This window comes from Mytilus edulis, chromosome 12 (genome assembly GCF_963676685.1).
Source record: "Mytilus edulis chromosome 12, xbMytEdul2.2, whole genome shotgun sequence".
Lineage (NCBI taxonomy): Eukaryota > Metazoa > Mollusca > Bivalvia > Mytilida > Mytilidae > Mytilus > Mytilus edulis.
The window spans coordinates 55,168,165-55,196,095 of record NC_092355.1 but is presented as its reverse complement, the minus strand read 5'-3'; the positions used below and the strand labels follow the sequence as shown (position 1 = coordinate 55,196,095).

Genomic DNA, 27,931 nt, shown 5'->3' with positions numbered 1-27,931 from the left:
AAGGGTTATTGCTAAAATACGTGAAATCATAACTAAAACCAGATGATCCGCAGGGCGCAGCTTTATACGACCGCAGAGGTCGAACCCTGAACAGTTGGGGCAAGAATGGACACAACATTTAAGGTTGATACAGCTCTGAATTCGGATTGTGATTAAATAGTTGACACAACATAGGTTTCTGACACAGAAATAATGTGGTCTAAAAACTTAAAAACTTAAAAATTTTAAATTGGACATTTACCTATTATGGTCCAATATCCAACATCTAAATACATGGTAAGATTCATCATATCATAGAACCCAAAGAATTCAGTTTTTGATGAAATCAAATAATGTTCAATTTTAGACCCTTTAGACCTCAATGTGGACCAATTTGATAACCGGGCCCAAATATTAAAAATCTAAATACATGGTTAAATTCAACATATTGAAGAACCCCATATATTCAATTTTTGTTGAAATCAAACAAAGTTTGATTTTGGACCCCGATTTGGACCAACTTGAAAACTGGGCCCATATTAAGAACTAAGGTCTTAAAACTTAAAAACTTAAAAATTTTAAATTGGACATTTACCTATTATGGTCCAATATCCAAAATCTAAATACATTGTTAGATTCAGCATATCAAAGAACCCCAAGAATTCAATTTTTGTTAAAATCAAACTAAGTTTAATTTTGAACCCTTTAGGCCTTAATGTAAACCAATTTGAAAACATGACCAAAAATTAAGAATCTAAATACATGGTTAAATTTGGCATATCAAAGGACCCCAATAATTCATTTTTTGATGAAATCAAACAGAGCCTAATATTGTCCATGGAAATGAGATGTGCCAATGCTTATACAACTGAATACCAATTAACATTGGCCTACCACTAATGATTCCCTTTGAATTGACTTAATCACAAACTTATACATGATAATTCAGAAAAAAATTCAGTCAATAGACCATGACTGAGCGGGCAGGGCCATATAATCTCCATGGAAAAGAGATGCGCCAATGCTTATGCAACAGCATACCAAATATTATTGACCTACCACTTGTGGTTCACCATAAACTAGACCTAATCACAAACTAATACATTGTTGACGCTGCCGGCCGACGCCGGAAACAGCATACCTATGTCTCGCTTTTTGACTCCATCAAGGCGAGACAAAAATGAACAGCATTTTTGTGATGAAAAACAAACAATAGACAACAAAACACATCATCAGTTATGTAATTAATCCTGCTGATGAATTTCTCATTATAATACATTTGTCTATATCTATACTATTAAACGAGAAGACCTCATTTTGGGTGTCGCTTCTCTTCTTTCCACAATTAATTGATCAACACGCCTCTGTGTCCTATAGGTACAGTGCATAGTGCCATTTGTCATCCATTCATATGATTATTCAGATTGACTTATTTTTGGAGAAAAACGAGAAAAAAGGCATCCGGATATTGTCCCGTCATTGGACGAAATTTTAAGTAAGATTAGACTTCCGGTTTGCGTTTTTCTGTATACTTTGAACGTACATATACAAAGAATAAAGTGTATTTTCAGAATTCTATCTGCTATCATTTTCAAGTTTACTATCCACGGCAGTCACAGAGTTTATTAAATAGAGAGGGTCTGTATACTATATCAATGACCACTATGGATCGATAAGTAAAGTAAATACATGTAGGCCTACACTATATTTATATAGTAATGAATGTTCATAATATACAGATAAGCGCTAAAAATATTCATGTGAACTTTTGATACCTTTTCTGAAATTCTCCAGTCATTAAATCTTTTACAAAAATCATTGATTACAAAAAAAGAAGATGTGGTATGATTGCCATGCTGAGACAACTCTCCACAAGAGACCAATATGACACAGATATTAACAATTATAGGTTACCGTACGACCTTCAACAACGAGCAAAGCCCATACTCAGCTTTAAAAGGCCCCGAACTGACAATGTAAAACAATTCAAACCAGAAAACTAGCGGCCTTATTTATGTACAAAAAATGAACGAAAAACAAATATGTAACACATAAACAAACAACAACCACTGAATTACAGGCTCCTTACTTGAATGTTCATAACATACTAAATGTATGTTCATATTGAAATTGATAGAAAACCAAAAAATGGGAATATTGGAAATAAAGGAGGAGGGATTAAAAAAAAAGCATTTTCCTGTCCCCAATAACCTATGACTTATGATACTTTTGCTGAAATTCTCCAGTCATTAAATATTTTACAAAATTCTTCCAACAACACTTTACATACTTTAAACTACGCTTTGAATGCCCGCGATTTCGCGGGTGTGTTCTAGTATAATTTATATAACAACATTGTAAGGAACATCAGTCTCTGCATAGTTCATTAAATAATGATATGCTTCCAACATTTTATATAAATACAAATACATGTATCTTTTTATCAAATATATAATTTCTTAATACATCAATAAAAGCAAAAATACAACAAATAACAGCAATATAGTTAAGATGTAGTAAATGTATTGACAACTCATTGGCTTCGTACAAGTTATAGTTAAGATGTAGTAAATGTATGACAATTCATTGGCTTTGTACAAATTATATTTATATTTGTTAAACAAATTTGGAAATTGATTTTCCCCCTATTTGTTTCAATCGTTTCTTCGAACAGACAAGTATCCTCCACATCCTAGGCATTCAATTTTCTTACTTCTGTTACCTTAAACGAAAGAAAATCGAAAATGAAAAAAAAAGTATAATCAATCACGCTTTATTTGACACCTTCTCAGGAAGTAAAGCTGCATTTCTCTTCTTTGTTGAGAATTTTTTATCTAAATATGCAGCTTCTACCTTTATAAATGAATTGATGAATAAACAGGTTATTGCGTACATTTATTATTGCGATTTATTAAGATTACCCATATGAGAATATTAGGAGGATTCCGCTTAAAAGTAGCATGATTCCAGGCGGAATCCACCTAAAAATTAAGACTTATGGACGGAATTAAGGCGGACATGGAATATTGAAAAAAGTCAGCCTTAACTATCAAAGACCTTTATTAGGCGAAATGTAAACAACTTTCCTGTTGAGTTAACAGGATTTCTATAGTAAAAGAAATATCATAGACGGAATGCTGGACTTAGTATATTTGTTCAAGTTTCTTAGGAGGAAATTGGACTTAAAAAGATTTTGTTCAAATTTATCAGGCAGGAATTCTACATAGAATATTTGTTCTTTTAAGTTTTTTTTCAAATGTGAAATATATCATTACTGATGAGAGAGTGCATGATGCTTATTTGGGCCATAAAGGCAGTTTGTGTACCACCATGAAATCCAACATTAATTATTTAAAGACAGATGGCATATTAAATTCAAATAAATTTAAATAGTGTCTATAAATTGATAGCATTGTTAGGTTATTTATAACTTTATGTTATGTGTTGCTATTTATATACATTTAAACAAATATAAAGTGACTTAGTGATAATATATATATACTTATTTCACTAACAGTATTAAAGACAATGATTTATTTTTGAATTTCCCATCATAGGAATTGCAGGTTAAAATTAATTTATTTTCAAGTACAATTAAGTGTATCTCTATTTAATCAAGTTATAATCATTATAATACACAAATAGTATTTCCATGCAGTCTCTTTCTTATCAATTAGTGATAGAAATGTTATTTGCCATCTGCTTTCCATTTGTCTCTGTAAAATGGACAGGAAATGATATGTACACACTCAAGAGTTGGGATCCAATGAAGGAGGACACATGGCTTTGTACATTTCTCTTAAATTTCTACAGTTCAAAATATAAAAAACAATAGATAAAAATATGTGAATATTATTTATTAATTATTATATATATCAAATATTTAAGATTTACGTAATTAAAAGTATGATTAGGGAAACATTTCAAGGAATCAAACAACTCCCTAGACAACCCCAATACTAGTCAGATTCAAAATTTATACTTGCAGACATTACAAGAAGAAATGTCTTATTTATCTTGACCAAAATATGAATTTTACCATGGATGTAGAGTTGTAGACTTAAAAGATTCAAATTGTTCTATTGACATTAAAAAGTGCAGATGTATTCTTCTGATGACATGACTTTTGGATTTGTGAAGATTGATGTTTTCATATATTTTGGATTAAATCTTCTGGTAAGTACAAATAGTATTATGTATTTCATCCATCTTGGATATTATGAAACTGCTATATCCTTCAAATAAATTGTGACATATATAAGTACCATGTAGGATCAAGAAAATAACTATAAGACCATGCATTTTTTGCATATACATAGTTACTATGGTATTGTGTATGACATATCTTTAAGACAATCTCTTTAATAAAATATTATTTAATAGTAGTTTTGGCAAAATTGGAGATCTGTGGTATAACTGCAATAATTAAATATATAGACATCTGTTCCGAAAAAGCAAAAAAGTATTATCTTTTAAAACTAGTACATATGTACTCAATTATCATGGATCAAATTTAAGATTTTAAAAATGGCAAGACCTGCATGTAAATATGGGCATATGATGTTAAAGTAAAATAAAAGACCAACACTAATCAAAGTAAAGAATAACCTATACACTTCATGAACAGAATATGTAATAATATTTAGTTTAATTGTAATTGAGACATTTTTTTTATATTTCAGAACTGGTGAAACAAAAGAAAATTGTTTTCTGATAGGACTGAAGAAGGGACACACAATCAGATTTTGAGTAAGTAGTTTTATATGAAAGAAATCCTTATTAATGTTTTTTTTTTAAATAATCTTTGCACATATTGGACTTTAAAAACATTTTGAAAAAAAAATCAGAAGTTGTAAAACCATCTGTAATTTTTTTTTTAGATATAAACATGATATATATCTTTGAAATTAGCAAATTGAAAACGGGGGTCACAGCCCACAGGTCTTATTTTATTCAGAAAATCTCCAAAACAGGCCATAGTAAATTCATTATAATTATCTGACTTTGATTTTACAAGGATTTTTTTCTAAAAATATAAATGCTTACATCTTATTTTTCATAGTTTAATCTTAGAGTTTCAAGTTTTAGATGTTTCTGTTGTATATTGAATGATATATGGTAAAAATAGTAAACGCAAGTCCACGGCCGACACTCGGCTAACCGAGATCGAGATTGGTCGGTTAATCTATATTGAGTATGCGGCTATATCGGCGGTTGGTCTGTTAATCGGGTTGGCTACAGTCTGTTAATCAGGTGTTATCGAGAAAATCATTGAAAGTTCGGCATGTTTCATTGTATAAATTTTTAAATATATTTTTATCATTAATATTATTCATGTCTAAAAAACAATTTAATGTACTGATTTTTCTAGCTTCGATGTACGATCTATAAAATGAAAAGGCGGGTTACTCATCAATAAATTTATACACATTTTACACACACAAAATGTACACAAAATGACACGCGGGTTGAATTTACTTGTGCATGCAATATTTTGAACATCGAAAAAAGACAGGCATTATGTTTGTTAACCATATTGATATCATTGTGTGAAAAATCTACACGGAAATATGTATTTTGGTGACATTAATCAATCTTTATTTAAAACCTGGTCTGTTAATGGGTCGGATGTATAAAACCCGGTCTGTTAATTGGTCTGTTAAGAGTTATGAAAGGCAATACAAGGATTATTTCATCGGGGTGTTATCGGATCAATTGGGTAGGCTCAAGACGAGCGGCTAAAATATACGGAAAAACACATGAATAATGAAACATGAAATATACGGAAACAACACATGAACAATGAACAATTTAGACAATGGAAATTGAAAATTGATGAAAATGTTTTCAAAAAGTGTAATATTAAAGTAATATTAATTTCATCCAAGAATGGTCGCATATATCATGTGGATTCTGTTTAGTTGTCATGAATGACACCAATTTGTCATCTACATTGGTAACCACTATATAAATCAGAGATAAACGTCGTAATGTAACTAAACATCAGTAAGTTAAATATATTGGGAGGCTAAAATTTAAAGAATAGAGAAAGAATAATGAATAAGATAAATAAAATGTAGAGAAAAGTGACATAAAAATTTAAAGAATACAGAAATAAACAACACTCCCAATCCGGACCCTCATGGTATACACGATAATCTGGATGGAGAGGCAGAATATAGAATAATAGATAAGGACAGTAGAGAGTGATGCATTGCTAAAAAAAAGAGAAAAAATAATTGCTTAATAATACAGACATGAAACACCCCTGGCTGTTGAAACAGTAACGGATTGCGATGTGCTCATATTGGTAACACATGCTTGAAGTTTACATGAGGACAACTGCAGTTCTCCTCTGCACTTCCGACGTAACTAGAGCCTCTGAAGAGCCTGTATCGCTCACCTGACTCTACTTGGGTTTTTGAAATCATATAAAAAAGATAAAATTTGGCTACAAAGTAACCTCATAAGGAAAGGAACATTCATGCTATGTTTGATTTCATTCAATTCAGTGGTTCTCTAGAAGACGACTTTTGTATGCATTTCCCCTAGGGTCCTATGTTAAACGAAGTCCCCCGCTGGCGGCCATCTTGGATGATGGATCGACTACAAAGTAACAACACTTGGTCAGCGCCTCATAAGGAACATTCATGCTATGTTTGGTTTCATTCCATGAAGTGGTTCTTTAAAAGGAGTCATTTGTATGCATTTCCGCTAGGGTCCTATGTTAAACTAAGTCCCCCGCTGGCGGCCATCTTGGATGATGGATCGGCTACAAAGTAACAACACTTGGTCAGCACCTCATAAGGAACATTCATGCTATCTTTGGTTTCATTCCATTCAGTGGTTCTCTAGAAGAGTTTCAAAATGAAATAAGTTAATGACGACGACGACGACGGACGACGGACGCCAAGTGATGAGAAAACGGAACTTAACGGAATGAAATGAATTAAAACTTAAGATAACCAAATGTAGCTGCATTCGCTCCTTTACATTTACTTCTTTGGAATGTTTTGTAAACAACATATGATTAAGTAATAGAAGAAAAGAAGCAATTGGATGATGCTGCCGAAATAGGGTTTAACGTCAAGTGACAATATCATGTGCATATTAGAACAACAACACAGTATATGTACCCTGTGTTGTATTTGAAAGACACTTTCAGTCGGATTTGAGAACGTGCTACTTTGAACAGACGCAAAAATTAAGGTTGATTGAAAACGTTAATAATAGATTCGTGCATATTCCAGCGTCCAATCCATATCACGCTATATTGAAGTGACACACCCTTCAATAAAATGCAAAGAAAGTCAAAATAAAACTGCTTTACTAGAAGGATACTGTTGCACCGTATTGTCATTATTTTTACTTAAGAACATCTCATTCTTAACTTTTTGAATGGGAAAATATAAAGGTAGAAAAAACTAATGTCGTGGCTAAATAACTCTTAACTGACACAATTTCAATTGTCCAACCCAGACTTTATTCCCATAATTTTTACTAACACGGGATATAATTCACGTTACATTACAATTATGAAATATTTACTAATGTTAATTTATTTTTTTAGAACCAAAGAACTTTTTTTTTGTTCTTTAAATGATATCTTAAAGTGTTTGTTTCACCTTTTTTTTTTAAAAGATGCTATGCATATAAGCATAAATACTACATACTCGTGCGACGCCTTTTAGTTTTACTGAGAACTGCGCAGACTAAGAAATGTTTTTACAGGTGGAAAATGTTCTATGATAGATATCATTTTGTCAGACACTTTTCTTTTTTTGATTTGGTTCTTATAATATGCCAAAAATCTGTTTAACATTAAATTATGCGTTTTACTCTTAACAGACGTATAACCAACCCGATTAACAGACAAATCTCTCATATAGCCGCATACTCAATATAGATTAACAGACCAATCTCTCGGTTAGCCGAGTGTCGGCCGTGAAGTCAATACGTTAAAATGATGGAAAAATACAATATATATTGGAATACACATGGCCAAATTAAATAAACCAATGAAGGGATGCTAAAATAAGTCACCCAACCTACTTAGGCAGCTCACAATTTATTTGTATACCATAGACGAATTTGGCCAATTCATTTTAGTTTAATTAATAATGCATGGTAATTTTAATCTATGTCCTTATTTGTGATAATACTTTATATTCAAAGAACACTGAAAAGACCTTAAAATATGACTAATAACTGAAAATGAAGAAATTGTGAAGAACTCAAAATGTCAAAATTATACATGTAGTAATTTGTAGTTGCTTAAATACATTCGATTAAGTTTGATAACAATTTTAGCATTTTATTGTATGAAGGCCTAGTAACTGTGGAATGAAAAATTTCTTTCATTGAAGGCAGAATTTTTTCATATTCTTAAGGTGGGTTTTTTTCCGAAATCTTTAGGTGTATTTTGTTTTCACTTCTTAAGGTGGATATATTTTCCGTTTCTTTAGGGGGATATAATTTCCATCTCTATAGGCAGATATATTTTCCGTCTACGGCGGATATTTTTTTGAGAAAAACATTGTTCCTTTTAATTAGACGGAATTTTTTTCCTCCCAAGACAGGTGGATAAATTTGCATATATTTCAGCCCTATTTCGCCCTGAAACCGCCTGGAATCCATTTAAGAAAGATTCTTCGTGTAAAAGTGGACTTTAAACGAATCCCCTTTTAAAATTCCGTCTGGAATTCATGTAATATACGCCTGGATTTTTATGTACAGGAATTTAAGGACAAAAGTGCAGGTTTTAATTGCGATTTCGAAAAAAGTACATACAGGTTATATAAAAGTTAACAGAATGCGAGCTCTTATGATTGTGATACTCACCGAGATGCTTTATTCCCAAAAATAAAAACCTTGCAATGATTTTGGAATTTGCAGTATAATGCAACTCAAATGTATGCAACATAATGAACATCATGTAGTAACTAGCATAATAAACTGTCGCTCAACTGATATTTTTGTTTACAATCGATGCACGAAATAATGCAACCAATATACTTTTGCTTTAGTTTCAAAGATATTAGCCAAAAACTGCATTTCACCCCTATGTTTTATTTCTAGCCACGTTGGCCATGTTGGTTGGGAGGCACGGTCATCCGACACATTTTTAAAAACTAAATTCTCTGGATACCCCAACCAATAAAAACTGGTTGCCACAAAATAGCCTAAATGCAGTGCTTAAAAGTGGTGTTAAAACACCAATAATCAAACGAAATCTCTGTAGTTTCAGAGTAGAATATTTTTGTAAAAGATTATTTACAAAAGTTTACGAAAAATTGTAAAAAAATTGACTTTAAAAGGCATTAACTCCTTAATGGGTCAATTTTCAATTTTAGTCATATTGACTATTTGTAGATTTTACTTTGCTGAACATTATTGCTGTTTATCTCTATCTATAGTAATATTCAAGATAATAACCAACCAGTTGCTACGAAGGGCGCAGCTTTATGCTACCGCAGAGGTCGAACCCTGAACAGTTGAGGCAAGTATGGACACAACATTCAAGCATGATACAGCTTTGGATTGTGATTAAATAGTTGACACAGCAAAGGTTTCTGATGCAGAATGAATGTGGTATAATTATGAACTTAGAAAATTAAAATTTACTTATTATGGTCCAATATCCAAAATCTAGATACATGGCCATGGATTGATTCAGCATATCAAAGAATTCCAAGAATTAATTTTTTGATGAAATCAAACGAAGTTTAATTTTGGACCCTTTTGATCTCAATGTGGACCAATTTGATAACAGGGCCCAAAAATCTAAATACATGGTTAGATTTAGCATACCAAAGAACCCCATACATTCAAATTTTTATGAAATCAAACAAAGTTAAATTTTTGACACTTTGGACCAATCTAAAAACGGGGACCAAATTCCAAAAACTAAAAACACGGTTAGATTCAGCAATATTTAAGACCCGAATTTGGACCAACTTGAAAACTGGGTCCATAATCAAAAATATAAATACATGTTTAGATTCAGCATATCAATGAACTCCAAGAATTCAATTTTTGTTCAAAACAAAGTAAGTTTTATTTTGGAACCTTTGGACCATAATGTAGACCAATTTGAAAACGGGACCCAAAATTAAAAATCTTAATACATGGTTAGATTCGGCATGTCAAACCTCAATAATTCATTTTTTTATGAAATAAAACAAAGTTTAATTTTGGAACATTTGGACCAATCTAAAAACAGGGATCAAATTCCAAAAACTTAATACACGGTTAGATTCAGCATATTTAAGAATCCCAACAATTCAAGAAAATAAGACCCCATTGAAATTGGTCAAGAAATAAGCAATTTATACAAAGTATTAGAAAAGTATTGTTTTTGGCCCCTTTTTGGCCACTAATTCCTAAACAGTTGGGACCAAAACCCCCAAAATTAATCACAACCTTCCTTTAGTGGTTATAAACCTTATATTACACTTTTATTGATTTCTATATACTTATACTAAAGTTATCATCCGGAAACCATCCGTCCTCGGACGACGCTGACGATGACCAGGAAGTGATACCAATATATGACCAAATTATTATTTTTAATTACTAATTCTAGGGCAGCAACCCAACAACATGTTGTCTGATTCGTCTGAAAAGTTCTGGTCAAATGAATCTCAACCTGATAAACATGTTTACTCCCATGTCAGATTTACTCTAAATGCTTAAGCCTCAGAGATATAAGCCAAAAACTCCATGTTTCCCCTATTTTCTATTTTAAGACATGGCGGCCATATTGATTGGCAAGCGGTGTCATTGGACACATTTTTAAAACTAGTTACCCCAATACTGATTTTGGCCAAGTTTGGTTAAATTTAGCCCCTTAGTTTCAGAGAAGATTTTAGTAAAAGTATATGACAACTATGGACGATGACGATGACGGATGTAGCGTCTCTACTTTGAAGTTAACAATAAACAGTGCAGAAAGTTATAATAAGTCCCTTCTTGCATTTGAGCAAAAAATAAAGTTCAATATGAGTTTGTTATTACCATTATCGATTACTGTAATAGCTTTGTTTGGAAAGAACTCCTCAATATTTACTTGTCGCATTCTTTGAGTTTACAAAATTGTTATTTTTGCGAGGTCAAACTATGGCTTATCAGGAAAATATTCAGTTTTCGACTGATTTTATCATTCAAACTTATCTAACTTGAAAACGAATTCATGGACTTAAAACGCCATTTGGTCTGATTACAGTAACTTTTAAAAGAATATTATGTGTGCCAATTTTCAGGAAAATGTAAATAGTGCAATTTTTTAAAAATTTAACCAGGTGCTCCGCAGGGCACAGCTTTATACGACCGCAGAGGTCGAACCCTGAACAGTTGGGGACAAGTATGGACAAAACATTCAAGCGTGATACAGCTCTGAATTTGGATTGTGATCAAATTTTTGACATTACATGGGTTTTTTTTTACACAAAACAAATGTCAAGATTTTACAAATCAATTAAAGATTTCTTCTTCAAACTTTTTAAATCTAAAATTAAATAGTTGACACAGCATAGGTTTCTGACACAGAATGAATGTGGTCTAATGAACTTAAAAGTTTTTTTTTGGCCTTTGAGCAATTCACTATGCTGTTGAATATTAATCCTCTCAATAAAATGTTTGAAGAAATTTTCTTTTTATTTATGAAATCTGAAATGAGAAAAATTTAAACCCCCCCCCCCTTTTTTTTTCACATCCCCGTTTCCCTTTTTCCAAAACTGATATCAATTCAAATTTCTAATGGAGTTTGCAACAATAACTACTCTTTTAAATACATCATAAAATATTAAAATGTAAAATAAAGTGCTTGTTATCACTGAATGGTAAAGATTGGTTGGTAGTAAAAGTGAATATACATTGTTTATTGTATAAAACAATAAAAAAAACTTCATCAGCAACATTTTATATTAGTTTAATTTTGGACCCTTTGGACCTTAATGTAGACCAATTTGAAAACTGGACCAAAAATTAAGAATCTACATACACAGTTAGATTTGGCATATCAAAGAACCCATTTATTCAATTTTTGATGAAATCAAACAAAGTTTAATTTTGGACCCCTATTTGGACCAACTTGAAAACTAGGCCAATAATTAAAAATCTAAGTACATTTTTAAATTCAGCATATCAAAGAACCCCAAGGATTCAATTTTTGTTAAAATCAAACTAAGTTTAATTTTGGACCCTTTGGACCTTAATGTAGACCAATTTGAAAACGGGACCAAAAATTAAGAATCTACATACATAGTTAGATTCGGCATATCAAAGAACCCCAATTATTCAATTTTTGATGAAATCACACAAAGTTCAATTTTGGGACCCTTCGGGCCCCTTATTCCTAAACTGTTGGGACCAAAACTCCCAAAATCAATCCCAACCTTCCTTTTGTGGTCATAAACCTTGTGTCAAAATTTCATAGATTTCTATTCACTTAAACTAAAGTTATAGTGAGAAAACCAAGAAAATGCTTATTTGGGCCCTTTTTGGCCCCTAATTCCTAAAATGTTGGGACCAAAACTCCCAAAATCAATCCCAACCTTCCTTTTGTGGTCATAAACCTTGTGTTAAAATTTCATTGATTTCTATTCACTTTTACTAAAGTTAAAGTGTGAAAACTAAAAGTATTCGGACGACGACGATGATGACGACGACGACGCCAACGTGACAGCAATATACGACCAAAAAATTAAAATTTTTGCGGTCGTATAAAAATGATGTTTTTTTATTACAGTTATAAACATTTGATAAATATGAGTTATTTGAAAAACAAATTGAACAAATTTAAAGGACATTTATATAAAACAGAATTTACAAATAATTTAACAAAAAAACAGCTTTTGTTTATCTTTTAAAACGAAAAAGTTATGTATTTCTGTTGAAAGGAAAAATACGTCCCAAAATCCGAATTTTTAGCAAATATAAAAAAATTAGAACTCATTTTACTCAAAAAGTAGCACATGAAGGTATATATTTTTTTTTTACATATTTAATTACTCAGGCCATAAATAGCTTATATGCAAAATTTCAATATGGGATCAAAACTGTATTGAGCGCCCTTAAGGTGGTATGGGAGTTTAAAATAAAAATGATAGAATTTGTTCATACTTTGCCAAAACGTAGTATCTATTTGTATATGTTCAAAAATATAATAAAAAAATATAGGTCAACGCGCATTTTCTGAAGCTAAAGGTTGTGACAAAATGACACATTTTGTATGGATTATACAGGGAAAAACACCACTTTGTGATTAGAAATTAAACAAAATGATAGAATTGTAAAATAAATTAGGAAAAGATAGCTTTCAGACAATGCTTTGAGAATATCAAAAGAAAAGATACCTGATGTTTAAAATACGGCTAAAATACAAAATAGAAAAATTCCATGTCGATTCCTTTAGAAAATGCACTAAAAACAACCAAAAATAATCTACACTTGTAATAATATTAATATTTATAAGTTATACTTATATTCTTATAAATTAGTTCTTTTAGATAAAAATTCACATTAAATATCTGCATTCCTGCAATACATTTTGCTAACTTTATTGAAACTCTTGACCTTAGGTTCTCTGTTTTTTACATTCCAAGATGGCAAAAGACACCCATACCACCTTAAATGTCATTTGCTTTTCAAAGTATTACCTTCGACGAGTAATCTTTTTGTCAATCTATCAGTCAGCAATTATTTATTTGAAAATATTCAAAACTCCATTACTAACTCATTACCAAAACTTGTGTCATACGTTCTATTATGCTAATTAAGATGGAAGAGACGGAATAAACAAACGACTGAAGAACTGAACCGCGGATGACTGCAAGTTCTAGTGGATGGTCTCAGAAAAAATCATATCTCTATACCTGAAAGCTAGGTTAAGGTACATTAAAAAAAAAATTCTGGGACAAGTTCATGTGTGAATGATGAATAAAAGACATGGAATTTAACTTCACCATAATATATTATAGTGATATAATCATTTGTTTTAATATGTTTCAGTATAATCTGGTATGTTGTTATATATCATATTAATATTTGTACAACATTTACATATATATATAGCAGATCATCTCTTATTACGAAATACATTCGGTTATCAGTCAAAAGCGCAAGGAAACTTCTTCTGCAACATTTATACCCATGGAAATATCATCTCCTGACAAATTGGTTGAACAATTGGTATACTAGTATATCAAAACAATATATATATATATATATAATAAAACAAGAATGTGTCCAAAGTACACAGATGCCCCACTCCCACTATCATTTTCCATGTTCAATGGACCGTGAAATTGGATAAAAAATATAATTAGGCATTAAAATTAGAAAGATAATATCATAGGGAACATGTGTACTAAGTTTCAAGTTGATTGGACTTCAAATTCATCAAAAACTACCTTGACCAAAAACTTTAACCTGAAACATGCACTTTCATTTTCTATGTTCAGTGGACCGTGAAATTGGGGTCAAAAGTTTAATTTGGCTTTAAAATTAGAAAGATCATATCATAAGAAACATGTGTACTAAGTTTCAAGTTGATTGGACTTCAACTTCATCAAAAACTACCTTGACCAAAAACTTTAACCTGAAGCGGGACAGACGGACGGACGAACGAACGAAGGGACAGACAGACGGACGCACGAACGGACGCACAGACCAGAAAACATAATGCCCCTCTACTATCGTAGGTGGGGCATAAAAAGAAACTTTATATAATAAACTGTTTTTTTAGAAATAGAAATAATTTTAATAACACTTTCATTTAATTTCCAAATGTATTTTCGTGCAATGTTCCTATCTTTTCCGACCATTATCAAAACTGACAAATATTACACTGCCAGTCTTTTATCATGCTTATGTGAAAGTTTGACATATATAAACTTACACAAACAGACAATAATTACTGTAACAATTATGACTGCTACAATCATTGATATTATCATGATTGCAATGATAACAGTCTTCATACCAGTAGGTTCCTGTTTGGGTGCGGATGATTCCATTCCTGAAATGACAACTGGAATAAATTTCACAACATATATTTAACTTGAAAAGTAAAGGCGAGCGATTATAATTTTTTTTTGTAAACATAAAATAGTAGGTTATAAGTTATAATATATTTTTTGGTAAAAAACACTTTTTAGTACAAAAGGGCTCATATTTTCCCAAAATATATCTATCAGGTATTAATTGGTCAAAACATGTTAAAGAATTTTGTAATAATCCTGGTCTTTAACCATGTTAACACATTTACTTTTATATTATTCAAAATAAGTGGACCCCTCTTTTAGAAAAGTTGTTTAAAATATGATGTATTTCTCCTCTTTTTAAGTAAAAAATTCTAAGTTTTTCAAAGGATTTGTATACTGTAAATTCAGAAATTATTGCGAGTTTTTTATTAATGCGACAATTGCGACAGAGTTGTAAACGCAATAATTTAAACTCACATTTTAAATTAAAGAACCTTAGTGAGCACCCTCACATACCCCACGTCCCCACATTGTCATTGGAGAAATTAAATAAGTGTAAGAAACAAAATTGTATAAGAAAAAATATTGAATAATAATTTCCTGTCAATATGCACATCTACTTAGTATGTCCTTATTATCTACAAAGTTTAATGAAATTCTGTTGTGTGGTTTCAGAGGAGTTGAGATGACAAACTGTTGCAGTAGTATTGAATCGTAATTTCCTGTCGATATGCACAACTACATAGTATGTCCTTTTTATCTAAAATATCTGAAATTCTGTTGGACGGACGGACAGACGGACAGACAGCATACCTGACAACTTTTTCAAATGCCTATGGGGGTTTTGCGTGCAAGATGGCTCTTACAGTCATAAAAAACCTTCAAGAGGGCCTTCAAATGCATGTCTATGTTGTTTTTTGGCTTCTTCATACTGCTTAATGCCTTTAGCCATTGTAAGATTAACTGTTTTGTTTAAAATTGGGACAAAATTCCTCTTTAAAAATTTCCATTTGGGAGCCTTTCATGGGGGAAAACCCCCGCAAAATGGTGAAAGTTGGCAGGTATGGGACAGACAGACGGACGGGTCAAAAACATTGTACCTTCCGCAACGAAGTTGCTTGGGGTATAAAAATATTTTATATGAATTAAGCAGGATTTTTCACAAAATAGTTAAAGTTAAAATAGCATTTAACAAGTCTAAAATGACAAAATCGCAATAACAAATGCACGCAATAATTTCTGAATTTACAGTAGTAGCACTATACAAATCCTTGGAAATTCTATTTTTGTTTTCTACAACAGTAAAGTGACCCCTTGTCTGAGGGAGGGTTGTTCCCAACCTGATAATAACAAATACCGGTCATAGTACGGCCTTTTACACAGGGCTTTGACCCAGACTAAACAACAAGCTATAAGGAACCCCAAAATTATTAGTGTACACAATTCAAACCAGAAAACCAACGATCTAATTTATATATATATAAACGGAAAAATACCAATGAACCATATCAACAAACGATAACTACTGACCAACAGGCCCCTGAATCAATCAGAACAGGTGCATAAACATGCAGCGGCTATGGATAGTTTTGTTTCGCCGGCATACAATATAATTGCAGTTAAATGCAACTCCTCTCCTTCAGAAGTTCTTTGTACTTTTCTAACCAGGTGCTCCGCAGGGCGCAGCTTTATACGACCGCAGAGGTAGAACCCTGAATAGTTGGGGCAAGTATGGACAAAACATTCAAGCGTGATACAGCTCTGAATTTGGATTGTTATCAAATTTTTGACATTACATGGTTTTTTTTTACACAAAACAAATGTCAAGATTTTACAAATCAATTAAAGATTTCTTCTTCAAACTTATTTAAATTTAAAATTAAATAGTTGACACAGCATAGGTTTCTGACACAGAATGAATGTGGTCTAATGAACTTAAAATTTTTTTTTTGCCTTTGAGCAATTCACTATGCTGTTGAATATTAATCCTCTCAAAAAAATGCTTGAAGAAATTTTCTTTTTATTTATGAAATCTGAAATGAGAAAAATTTACCCCCCCCCCCCCATTTTTTTTTTCACATCCCTGTTTCCCTTTTTTCAAAACTGATATCAATTCAAATTATTAATGGAGTTTGCAACAATAACTACTCTTTTAAATACATCATAAAATATTAAAATGTAAAATAAAGTGCTTGTTATCACTGAATGGTAAAGATTGGTTGGTAGTAAAAGTGAATATACATTGTTTATTGTATGAAACAATAAAAAAAAACTTCATCAGCAACATTTTATATTGGCAAATTTCCAATGAAGTTATTTACATAAAGTTATTGGCAAATAAAAATAGAAAATGACATCATAGTCATGTCTGGCAAATGTCCAACATACATTATCTAAAAACATTTTAGATAAGATAAGGAAAAAAAGCTTCATCAGCAACATTTTATATTGGCAAATTTCCAATGAAGTTATTTACATCAAGTTATTGGCAAATAAAAATAGAAAATGACATCATAGTCATGTCTGGCAAATTTCCAACATATATTATCAACTACTATTCTATACAAAGAAAGATAACTCCAATTGAAAATTAATTGCTATTGCACAATATTGTGCAATTAGATATTTCTTGCTATTGTGCAATACTGTGCAATTGAAAATTTCTTGCTATTGCATATAATACTTGATATGGAATCCTGATTTGGACCAACTTGAAAACTGGGCCCATAATCAAAAATCAAAGTACATGTTTAGATAAAGCATATCAAATAAGCACAAGAATTTAATTTTTGTTAAAATCAAACTTAGTTTAATTTTGGACCCTTCGGACCTAAATGTAGACCAATTTGAAAACTGGACCAAAAATTAAGAATCTACATACACAGTTAGATTTGGCATATCAAAGAACCCATTTATTCAATTTTTGATGAAATCAAACAAAGTTTGATTTTGGACCCTTTGGGCCCCTTATTCCTAAACTGTTGTGACCAAAACTCCCAAAATCAAACCCAACCTTCCTTTTATGGTCATAAACCTTGTGTTTAAATTTCATAGATTTTTATTTACTTATACTAAAGTTATGGTGCAAAAACCAAAAATAATGCTTATTTGGGCCCTTTTTGGCCCCTAATTCATAAACTGTTGTGACCTCAACTCCAAAAATCAATCCCAACCTTCCTTTCGTGGTCATAAACCTTGTGTTTAAATTTTATTGACTTCTATTTACTTATACTAAAGTTATTGTGCGAAAACCAAGAATAATGCTCATTTGGGCCCTTTTTTTGGCCCTTAATTCCTAAACTGTTGGAACCAAAACTCCCAAAATCAATCCCAACCGTCCTTTTGTGGTCATAAACCTTGTGTCAAAATTTCATAGATTTCTATTCACTTAAACTAAAGTTATAGTGAGAAAACCAAGAAAATGCTTATTTGGGCCCTTTTTGGCCCCTAATTCCTAAAATGTTGGGACCAAAACTCCCAAAATCAATCCCAACCTTCCTTTTGTGGTCATAAACCTTGTGTTAAAATTTCATTGATTTCTATTCACTTTTACTAAAGTTAGAGTGCGAAAACTAAAAGTATTCGGACGACGACGACGACGACGCAGGACGACGACGCCAACGTGATAGCAATATACGACCAAAAAATTAAAATTTTTGCGGCCGTATAAAAACGAACATTTTCTGTTTTAAAAAAAATAGGTGTGGGCGGGTCTGTCGAACAAGGAATTAAATTGGTGTGGCCTAAGGCAAAAATATGTCCTTTTTGTGTCAAATATACCCCCCTGTGACCCTGTTTCATACTAATAATGTTTTTTTTCATATAACAATAGCTTTCATCACCATTTACAAGAATTCATATGTTTATTTATTGGAATTGTTTTATTTGAATAATATTTATGTCTAGTTTTATTCATTGAAGGATAAAAGATTTAATATATCATCTTAGATTACCGAGTGATTGATTATTCCATTAACATGATTAATATCGTTTATCTTTTTCCCACATGTTTCTGTAATTTTCTATCAAGGTCTGCGTTTTAGTGTTTTTGTGGTCCTTTGGAAAAGCTCTGATATTTTCAAATAAAGACGCACAATAACGAACAACACATATAGCTTGACTCAGTACATGACAACCCATTTTGTGAGGGGAAACCAGATTTACTTGGTGCACAAAATATGTGCTCTTGTTGTTTTTTTCTTTATCTGTTTTTAATTGTGTATTTGTAATCTACAATGTTTCTATGAACATACCATCGGTGCATTGTTGAATTTGTTTGGTCAAATTGAAACTCATTAAACCAAGAATGCATGATTTATATAAGTTGCCATTACACTCCCTCAAATCCATTTGCAGTTGGGTTGAGTTATATAATGTTGTTGCTTCAGGATTATCCACCTTTATCATCGATTTTGTTATGTCTTCATCCTGAGTAGAACAGATATAATATATTTCAGAAAGGTGTCAAGCTGATAAACTTTTGATTTCAAGTAACAACGTAAATTTTTTTATAACTATATTAAGATTTAAAAAAACTTTTGCATACCATCTTTTCTCATTTTGAATATTAAATCTACGGTTTTCTGTTAAACTCATTAATTCACTATCCAATTCCTAACTTTAGGTAATTGGATAAAAGAAAAAAAAAATATAAGGCGTTCATGATAATTTTGATCGTAAATAAGTTACTTCTCACATTATACTCAGACGACTAAACCAATGAGTAATAGCCTTTTTCACCAAATATATAAAACAACATATATGTAGACCTTTATCCATTGCAGATATGAGTATTAGACAGTGCATTATGTTGATAAAACAATTTGTCTAATTCTTCGTCAATTTATCCTTTTCTGCACTCATTGTATAAAAAAAATTTAATCAACGTGTAGTTCGTTTGATCTCGGTACTTCATTGGTTAAAATTCGATTATGACGTCGAATTTTCTCGTGTAATACGATATTTATCCACTCTCGACAGTTAAATTTTAAATATTTTAAATGCTCGGGCAAGCCTCGCGTTTTAAATTTGAAAATTTAACTGTCTGGAGTGGATAAATATCGTATTACACTCAATGCAGTGGTAGAATCTATATGTATAAATAATTTTCTATAGTCTTACTTAAAAAAAAGTTTTGAGTAAAAAGCATAGTTGTTAAACAATTTGGAAATGAGTCATTTACCACAGTTGCCTTTAATTTACTTTAAGATACTTGAAATCATTCATTTTTAGAAACTTACATTATATAATGCTATGCAGTAAGTCCACGGGCATTTTCTCTCAATCAAAACATTCATCTCTGTCTCAGAAATGTTGTATACTGTATCATTGTTGCCTGGAAAATCTTTAAAGAATATTCATAAAATAGTGCATTCAAATAATTATAACACTTCATTTATCACATAAAGAGCATAACGTTGGTTGTGTCTTTTCGTTCAAATTGGTACTCATTTTGTCATTTGGTGGTCTTTAAAGCTTGATATTCGCTATGGATTGTTATCATAGTTACATTTTTTCACGTTTGTTTGAAGTGTTTGTAAAGTTGTATGACTTTAAATTAATTTAAAACAAGAATGTGTCCAAAGCTTGATTAAATATGGCCACTGAGCTGGTCACACCATAAAAATCAGCTCCTCAGTTTTTGCAGAATTTAGTTATTTTTTCAAAGTGCCAGTAATTAAAACCAATACCAAAGGATGGAGAAGTGAATTTGGATTCTTAATATATATGTTTTGAAGAAATTTGATGTGGAATTACTTACCTATGAGCTTCTAAAGAATTTCCATTTGGATTTTTAGAATTGAATTATTGATTTTCTGTTGTGAGTAGTTATATTGACTAACAACAATATGCCTGGAGGCAATTCTTTACCAAGTAATAAAACTGGACAAAATCCTAAGGAAAAGAAATCTACTAACAGTAATACTGTTCAAACACTATTGTCAGCTAGAAAGGATTTAGATAAAACAAAAGCCAGAACACAACCTAATTTACCTAAAATAACTCATTCAGAGTTGTCTAGTGAGTCAGACAATAGCATGGACACTAGTGGATTATATAGTCTACAAAATTACATCCCAGCTCCTTTGTTCTAACAGGGGTGATCTGAGCCGGATCACTCCTACAAGATCACCCCAGTTTAAGTTTCTTTGTTATGCATGCTTTCCTTTGTTCTGTAACATTTTGGCAGGAATGTCAAATCCAGTATAAAACTTATAATTAATTATACATAGAAGACTATCTATCAAAATTCATGTAGAAAAAATTCAGTGTACATGCTGGGATTCGAACTCAAGACCTTTAGCATATCAAGCCACGACACATACCACTTAACTAGGACTACTCGATACGAACTGTAAGAAAATTAATATACTTAAAGGAAGCAAGATATTTTTATAACTGGGGCGAGTTGGCAGACCTTTATTCAGTGGGGTTTAAACCCTTTTCGTTAAATAAATGAGTTGTCAGACTGATTGTTCAATTTGATTTTACACTTTTTTAAAGTTGGGGGAGTCGGTCACAAGAGTGGGGTGATTTTTTTTTTAGTGGCGATATAGTGTGGGCCGATTGGCCAGTGGGGCGAGTTGACATTGTTTGATATCTACTCATCGTGTTAGGGGGTCATAAAGGGTATACATCATATAGTAATATATAAAGTATATAATAATGGTTGTGTGGCGTTCTAAACTAGATTTTATGAATTGTACATTGTTGTAAATGGTTTTTCGTCTAATCTAAAACAGCTGGGATGTAAAATAGTTATCCCATTCGGACTTGGTGTGTCAGTGTAAGATCATCCTCTGGCCTCCGGCCATCGGGATGATCTTACACTGACACACCGCGTCCTTATGGGATAACTATTAAAGACCTTGATGTAATCAAAACAAACCTTCAGAGGATAACTAAAAAAGATGATCTTGACATAATAACAAAGATCTCGTAAGAACCCATGATTTAGAAATAATTGTTACCTCTATTGTGACCAAACTATTTCAAAGATTTGAATAAACTATGGATAAGAAACTTAACACTAAATTATCAATAGTACAGAAAGAAATGCAAGAGATGCAAAACAAGTTTGAAGCCCTATCAATAGAGAATGAAGAACTCAGAAAACAAATTGACCAAACCAGAGATGTAGTTATAAAAAACAAAAAAGGCTTAGATAATTCAACCAGAATGAACCAAGAGGCAATAACTAGTGCCAACTATAATGAGCAATACTCGAGGAAAAACAACATCAAAGTCATGAACTTTCCCAGACATGAGGATCAGAATTTCCCATCAGACTTTATAGAAACTGTGAGAAGGGATCTAAATGTTCACCTAGAAGAGCGTGATGTTGTTGCAATTCACCACTTGCCATCAGACAAACCTGGACCAAAACCAATGATTGTAAGACTATTCAATAGTGATGTTAAAAGAAAAGTGATGGTAGATAGAAAAAGCTTGAATAACAAGGTACGCATTAGTGACGACGTTACCTGGAGAAACATGCAGTTTATCAGTAAAATGAGAGACATGAACTGTTTTGAATCTGTATGGTTTTACAACTCTGGAGTATATGGTAGATTGGAAGATGGTTTACGACTGAAGATTTACTTATTTGATTATATAAGGACAAGGTTACAAAACAGAAAATAGACTGAAATTCTTGGTTTTAACTGAAATTAATAGAAAATGCTTTTACAAGTACTCATTTTGACATCTTAACTAGTAACTATAAAATTATACAAATTTATATCCAGAAATAATAAATAATTTAACTACTTATATTGAAAGTGACTCAATGTTGTTTGTTTTTTTTTGTGAATTATCTCCCTTGAATCAATATCAGGGTTCTCACTAAGGCGAGTCCATGAGTCCTGGACTCATCAAAATCTGTCTGGACTCACTATTTTCAAAACTGGTGAGTCCACAGATGCATCAAGATTGAAATATTTCATATAAACTGAACACAGTTAAAACACAAAGATCATCATGTTATAGCAAAAGTTTAAAAGTGATATGAATTTAATGTCATTGCATTGCTCTGTTAGGAAATGGAGACTTAAATATACAATTATATACAATAAAATATTTTCTTCTTGCTGTTGGACTCATCATGGCCAAAAATGATGAGTCCCTGGACTCGCCTTCAAAAGTCTTTAGCGAGAACCCTGAATATGTCAAATTTGTGCCATGGAATATGTTTATACATTACTATTTTATAATAATAAGAAATATTGATGATAATTTATATTACATAGAAACTTTATGGTAAAATTAGTATACTTAGAACTAGCGTATACAATCATAACATTTATACTGTTTAAGGTGACTTAATTTTTTTTTATATCTCCCTTGAGTCACTAATTTCTATCATTTTTATAACTGAACATGTAAATATATATTACTCACATTTATGGCAAATGTAAAGGTAAAGATATTATTCTGTATAAACTAAAAAATTGTGAAACATTGAATAATTTTTTTCAACTTTTTCTAATTTATTGCTCTATTTTTTTTTCATTTATTTTTAAACACTACTTTGAAAATTATCCTGTTTGACATCCCCATTCTTATTACTTTTCTGTGTTTACATCAATATTGGAAAATTCTTTTTATTTCTTTTATTCAACTACTTGATGTAATTCTGATACAAACATTTTACTATCAATGAGTTCATTAAGATTTTGTCTGTTAATTGTCAAGGCCTTCGTAACACATCAAAAAGAAAAGACGTATTTGATATGCTGAAGTCAAAGAACTGTAATATATATTGTATTCAGGATACTCATTTTACAAATGATATAGAAAACATAGTGAGATCTATGTGGGGTTATAAGTGTTACTTTTCATCTGTAAGCTGAAACTCTTAGAGGTGTAGCTATTTGGTCAATAATAATTTTGAATGCAAAGTGTTGAAAGAAAAAAAAAAGATATAAATGGAAACTACTTTATTAAACAATTTTAGATATTCTTGTAGAAAATAGAAAGATAACTCTTGTATGTCTTATACGAACCAAATACAGATAATCCAGATTTTTTTCTCCAATATTATGTCTGTTATTGATGATTTTGAAAATGAATACTTTGTTATTTGTGGTGATTTTAATCTTGTCCAAAACCCATGTATAGATTATTGCAACTATGTGAATATTAACAATCCAAAAGCTAGAGAAAAAGTACTTGAATTTTTTGAAGAAAGAAATTTGATTTTTCCAGATGTACAGCGATACACTTGGAGGAAGAGTATCCTTTTAAACAGGCTAGATAAGACTTTTTTATTCTCACTGAACACTTTTTAAACAGTCTAAAAAATTGTAATGTACTTCCAAGCTATCCGTCAGATCACTCTATAATTTTGCTAGATTTAGAATTTAATCCTTTCATTAGGGGAAAAGGTTTGTGGAAGTTTAACAACTCTTTATTATATGATATACTGTATAAATACTATCAAGCAAAAAATTGAGGAAGTGAAAAGACAATATTGTGCTTTAGTTTATAATATGGAAAATATTGACAAAATAGATAATGCAGACATTCATTTTAGAATTAACTGTCAGCTTTAGCTTGAGACTCTTCTTATGGAAATTAGGGGGAAGACAATTTCATATTCAAGCTTTAAAAAAAAGCAAGACGAAAAAAGGGAAATAATTCTTCGAAATGACGTAACTCAATTAGAGGAAAGAGTTGATGAACATTCCATTAACCAATTAGAAGCCCAAAAAATTGAGATTGAAAGTTTACGAACACAAAAATTAAAAGGGAAATTAGTAAGATCCTGTGTCCAATGGATACAGGAAGGGGAAAAACCTACTATTTATTTCTGTGGCTTAGAATCACAAAATTTTATGAGCAAAATTATTCCTAAAGTGGAGAAAGAAAATGGGGAAATTATAACAAAACAAAAAGATACTTTGAATGAAGTTAAATATTTTTATGACAATCTTTATAAAAAAAGGGATACTAAAAGTACTTTAATTAGTGATCTGAAAAAAGACTTGAAAAATTTAAGTGTTCCTATACTTTCATCTCGGGAAAAAGAAAGCTTGGAAGGTACAATTACTGTTAAAGAAGCTGGAGAAGCATTGAAAAAAATGAAAAACAACAAAACTCCTGGAACGGATGGTTTTTCAGCAGAGTTCTATAAAAAAAATTGGAAGGATCTTCAAATTTTTATTGTAATTTTTTAAATTATGGTGCAAAAACAGGGGAACAATCTGTTACACAAAAACAAAGGATTTATCCTTGTTTACCGAAAGGTAATATTTAACCCCGCCACTTTGTAAAAATACTGTGTATAAAATTGGATCCAAAGCTTTTGCAAACAGATTTAAGAGTGTCCTTGATAAATTGATGAATTTTGATCAAACTGGTTTTATTAGTGGTAGGTATATTGGGGAAAATATAAGACTCATTTATGATATATTACAGTACACAGAGGAACATGAAATACCAGGGTTATTACTTTTGATTGATTTTGAAAAAAGCTTTTGATTCCAAATCATAGGACTTTTTGATACATGTTTTGAAATTTTTCAATTTTGGCGAATCTATCATTAATTTGGTTAAAGTTTTTTACAATAATATCAACTCTGTTGTCATCCAGGGGGGGAACCTTTCAGATTTTTTTACTATTGGAAGAGGTTGTAGACAAGGGGACCCCTGTCTTCATATCTTTTTATTTTATCTGTTGAGATTCTGGCACTGAAAATAAGGGGAAATAGTGACATTAGTGGTATAAATGGCACACGGGTTGAGCATAAATTGTCACAATTTGCTGATGACACCTCTTTGATTTTGGATGGGAGTGAAAAATCTTTACAAGAATCATTATCAGAATTAGACTGGTTTGCAAAAATATCTGGACTGAATATTAATTTCTCAAAAACTCAAGTTATTTGGTTTGGGAGCAAAAAAATATAGTATAGATACTTTATGCCCTAACAGAAATCTGTCTTGGGGTGAAACTTCTTTTAAATTACTAGGAATCAATTGATGTAGATCTTGAAAAAATTGTTAAGATAAATTATTCTGAAAGAATTGTACAGATTAAAAATACTTTAAATCAATGGTCTAAAAGGAATCTAACTGTAATAGGTAGAATAACTGTGATTAAAACTCTAGTCTTGTCTATTGTAAACCATCTCATTATATCTCTGCCAAATCCTTCAGATGATATTGTTAAGAGAATAAATGAACTTATTTATACATACATATGGAACTCACCTATACATAGAGTTTAGAAGGATATCCTTATCAAGGATTATTTGGAGGGAGGTTTGAAAGTGCTTGATTTGAATATGTTCATTACAGCACTTAAATCAACATGGATTAGGAGGATTTTGCAGAGAGATAGTAAATGGCAAAATATTTTCATGTCAAATATACATAAAAGAAAGTTGTTTAGTTGTGGTGTTCAGGGGCTGCTCTGGCTCCCAAAAAGTTGGAGCCAGAAAAATCGCCAGCTCCTATATTTTGTCGCCAGTTTTGAAAACTCGGAGAAAACTTTAGAACCAGCTAGAATCTTTATTTCTTCTACCAAAATTTAAACAATGTTCAATTTAAATTTTTTATGCACTCAGCCTGCACTTTACATCATTTAACATGTAACAAAGTAAGTTATTGCATCTAGGGTTTATATACATAAAACAAAACAACATGTGCATTTTATGTAGAAGAATATAAATTAGCTTATGGTATGTTATTATATTCTACAGAATACAGAAAATGTCTTTAAATTTAAATATAAAGTATAGAAAAAAATGGGTAATTGAATGAAAAAAATAAAATAAGATGTGTTAAAATTTGTATGAAAGAAAAAGATGACACAAGACATCCTACCCATACTGCTACTAAGACCCTCTTTAACTCTTCCCATAACTCAAAAGACCTAATTATATAAATTATAAAGCCAGAATTATGTAGAAATATCTTAGACATGTCTAAAGTAGGTATCTCAATGATTAGAAAAAGTAAAATTGAGTTATCTTTCTTTATTTGGGTGTGCTCCTCCTTTGGAGGAGGATAAACAGTACTAAGAACAAGTACTAAGGTGAACAATGGCGTGCGGTTTTGTATTTTCGTATCATAACTGAGGGCAGTCAAAGACAAATTTCGTCTGAATTTGCTATTTTTTAACGGGAAACAAGTAAAACGATGTTTTTTAACAAGTTGATTATGGTTTTCGACTTCCTGTCAGTTACGCTTGTCATATGACCATTTCTTCAAAGACAAAATACAGACGGACCAATTTTATTTGAATTAATTAATGTTGCTGATCATTAATGACCCATCCGATAAATGGATTACCTGTAACAACAGATTATGACACCTGTTGTAACCGTTAATTAGCTTAGGGTAGTAAACAAAGTCATAAACTTGTCGCCAGGTATTTTTTTAAACTTTTACAAATAAAAATGAAGATCGATATTGTGAAGAAATGAAATTTTTTACATAGGAAAATGTTGGCGCCAGAAATATCGCCAGCAGCCGTATTTTGTCGCCAGATGAAATACAAAAATCGCAAATTGCGACATTGGCGATGCACAGAGCGGTCCCTGGTGTTGATTATATTAGACAACTTTACATGACAGTTAGCAACCATTTTTGGAAAGATGTACCAAGATCCTGGGAAATGATTATTCAAAAAGAAAGAAATTTTACTTATGATTCATTTTTATCAAATCCACTATGGCTAAATAATAATATTAAGATTGGTCAAAAATCAGTTATTTATCAAGAATGGTTCAAAAGTGGTATTAGATTTGTAAATTAAATGATATAGTTGACCAAAATGGATCGTATATTTCATTTGACCAATTTAAGCAAAATTATAACATTAACACAGATTTCCTTAAATTTAACAGTGTTATTTCAGCAGTGAAAGAGGCATCAAAATCTTTCCCTAAAGGATCTTACAAATTAGTTTGTCCTTTTATACCATCATGTCTGCAAATATTTTTAAAACATTGTAAAGGATC

The 27,931-nt window shown here is 31.3% G+C and overlaps 1 protein-coding gene across 1 annotated transcript in view; it reads right to left on the bottom strand.

The window, feature by feature from the left end:
• Positions 1-532: 532 nt before the first annotated feature.
• Positions 533-27,931, bottom strand: part of LOC139498840 (uncharacterized) — a 37,878-nt gene continuing 10,479 nt past the window's right edge. The window contains exons 4-7 of the mRNA XM_071287413.1: positions 20,204-20,307; positions 19,217-19,391; positions 14,879-14,998; positions 533-2,701 (exon numbers count right to left, since the gene is read on the bottom strand). Of these exons, the coding sequence (XP_071143514.1) occupies positions 2,634-2,701; positions 14,879-14,998; positions 19,217-19,391; positions 20,204-20,307 (467 nt within the window). The 3' untranslated portion in view covers positions 533-2,633. The remainder of the gene's footprint in view (positions 2,702-14,878; positions 14,999-19,216; positions 19,392-20,203; positions 20,308-27,931) is intronic.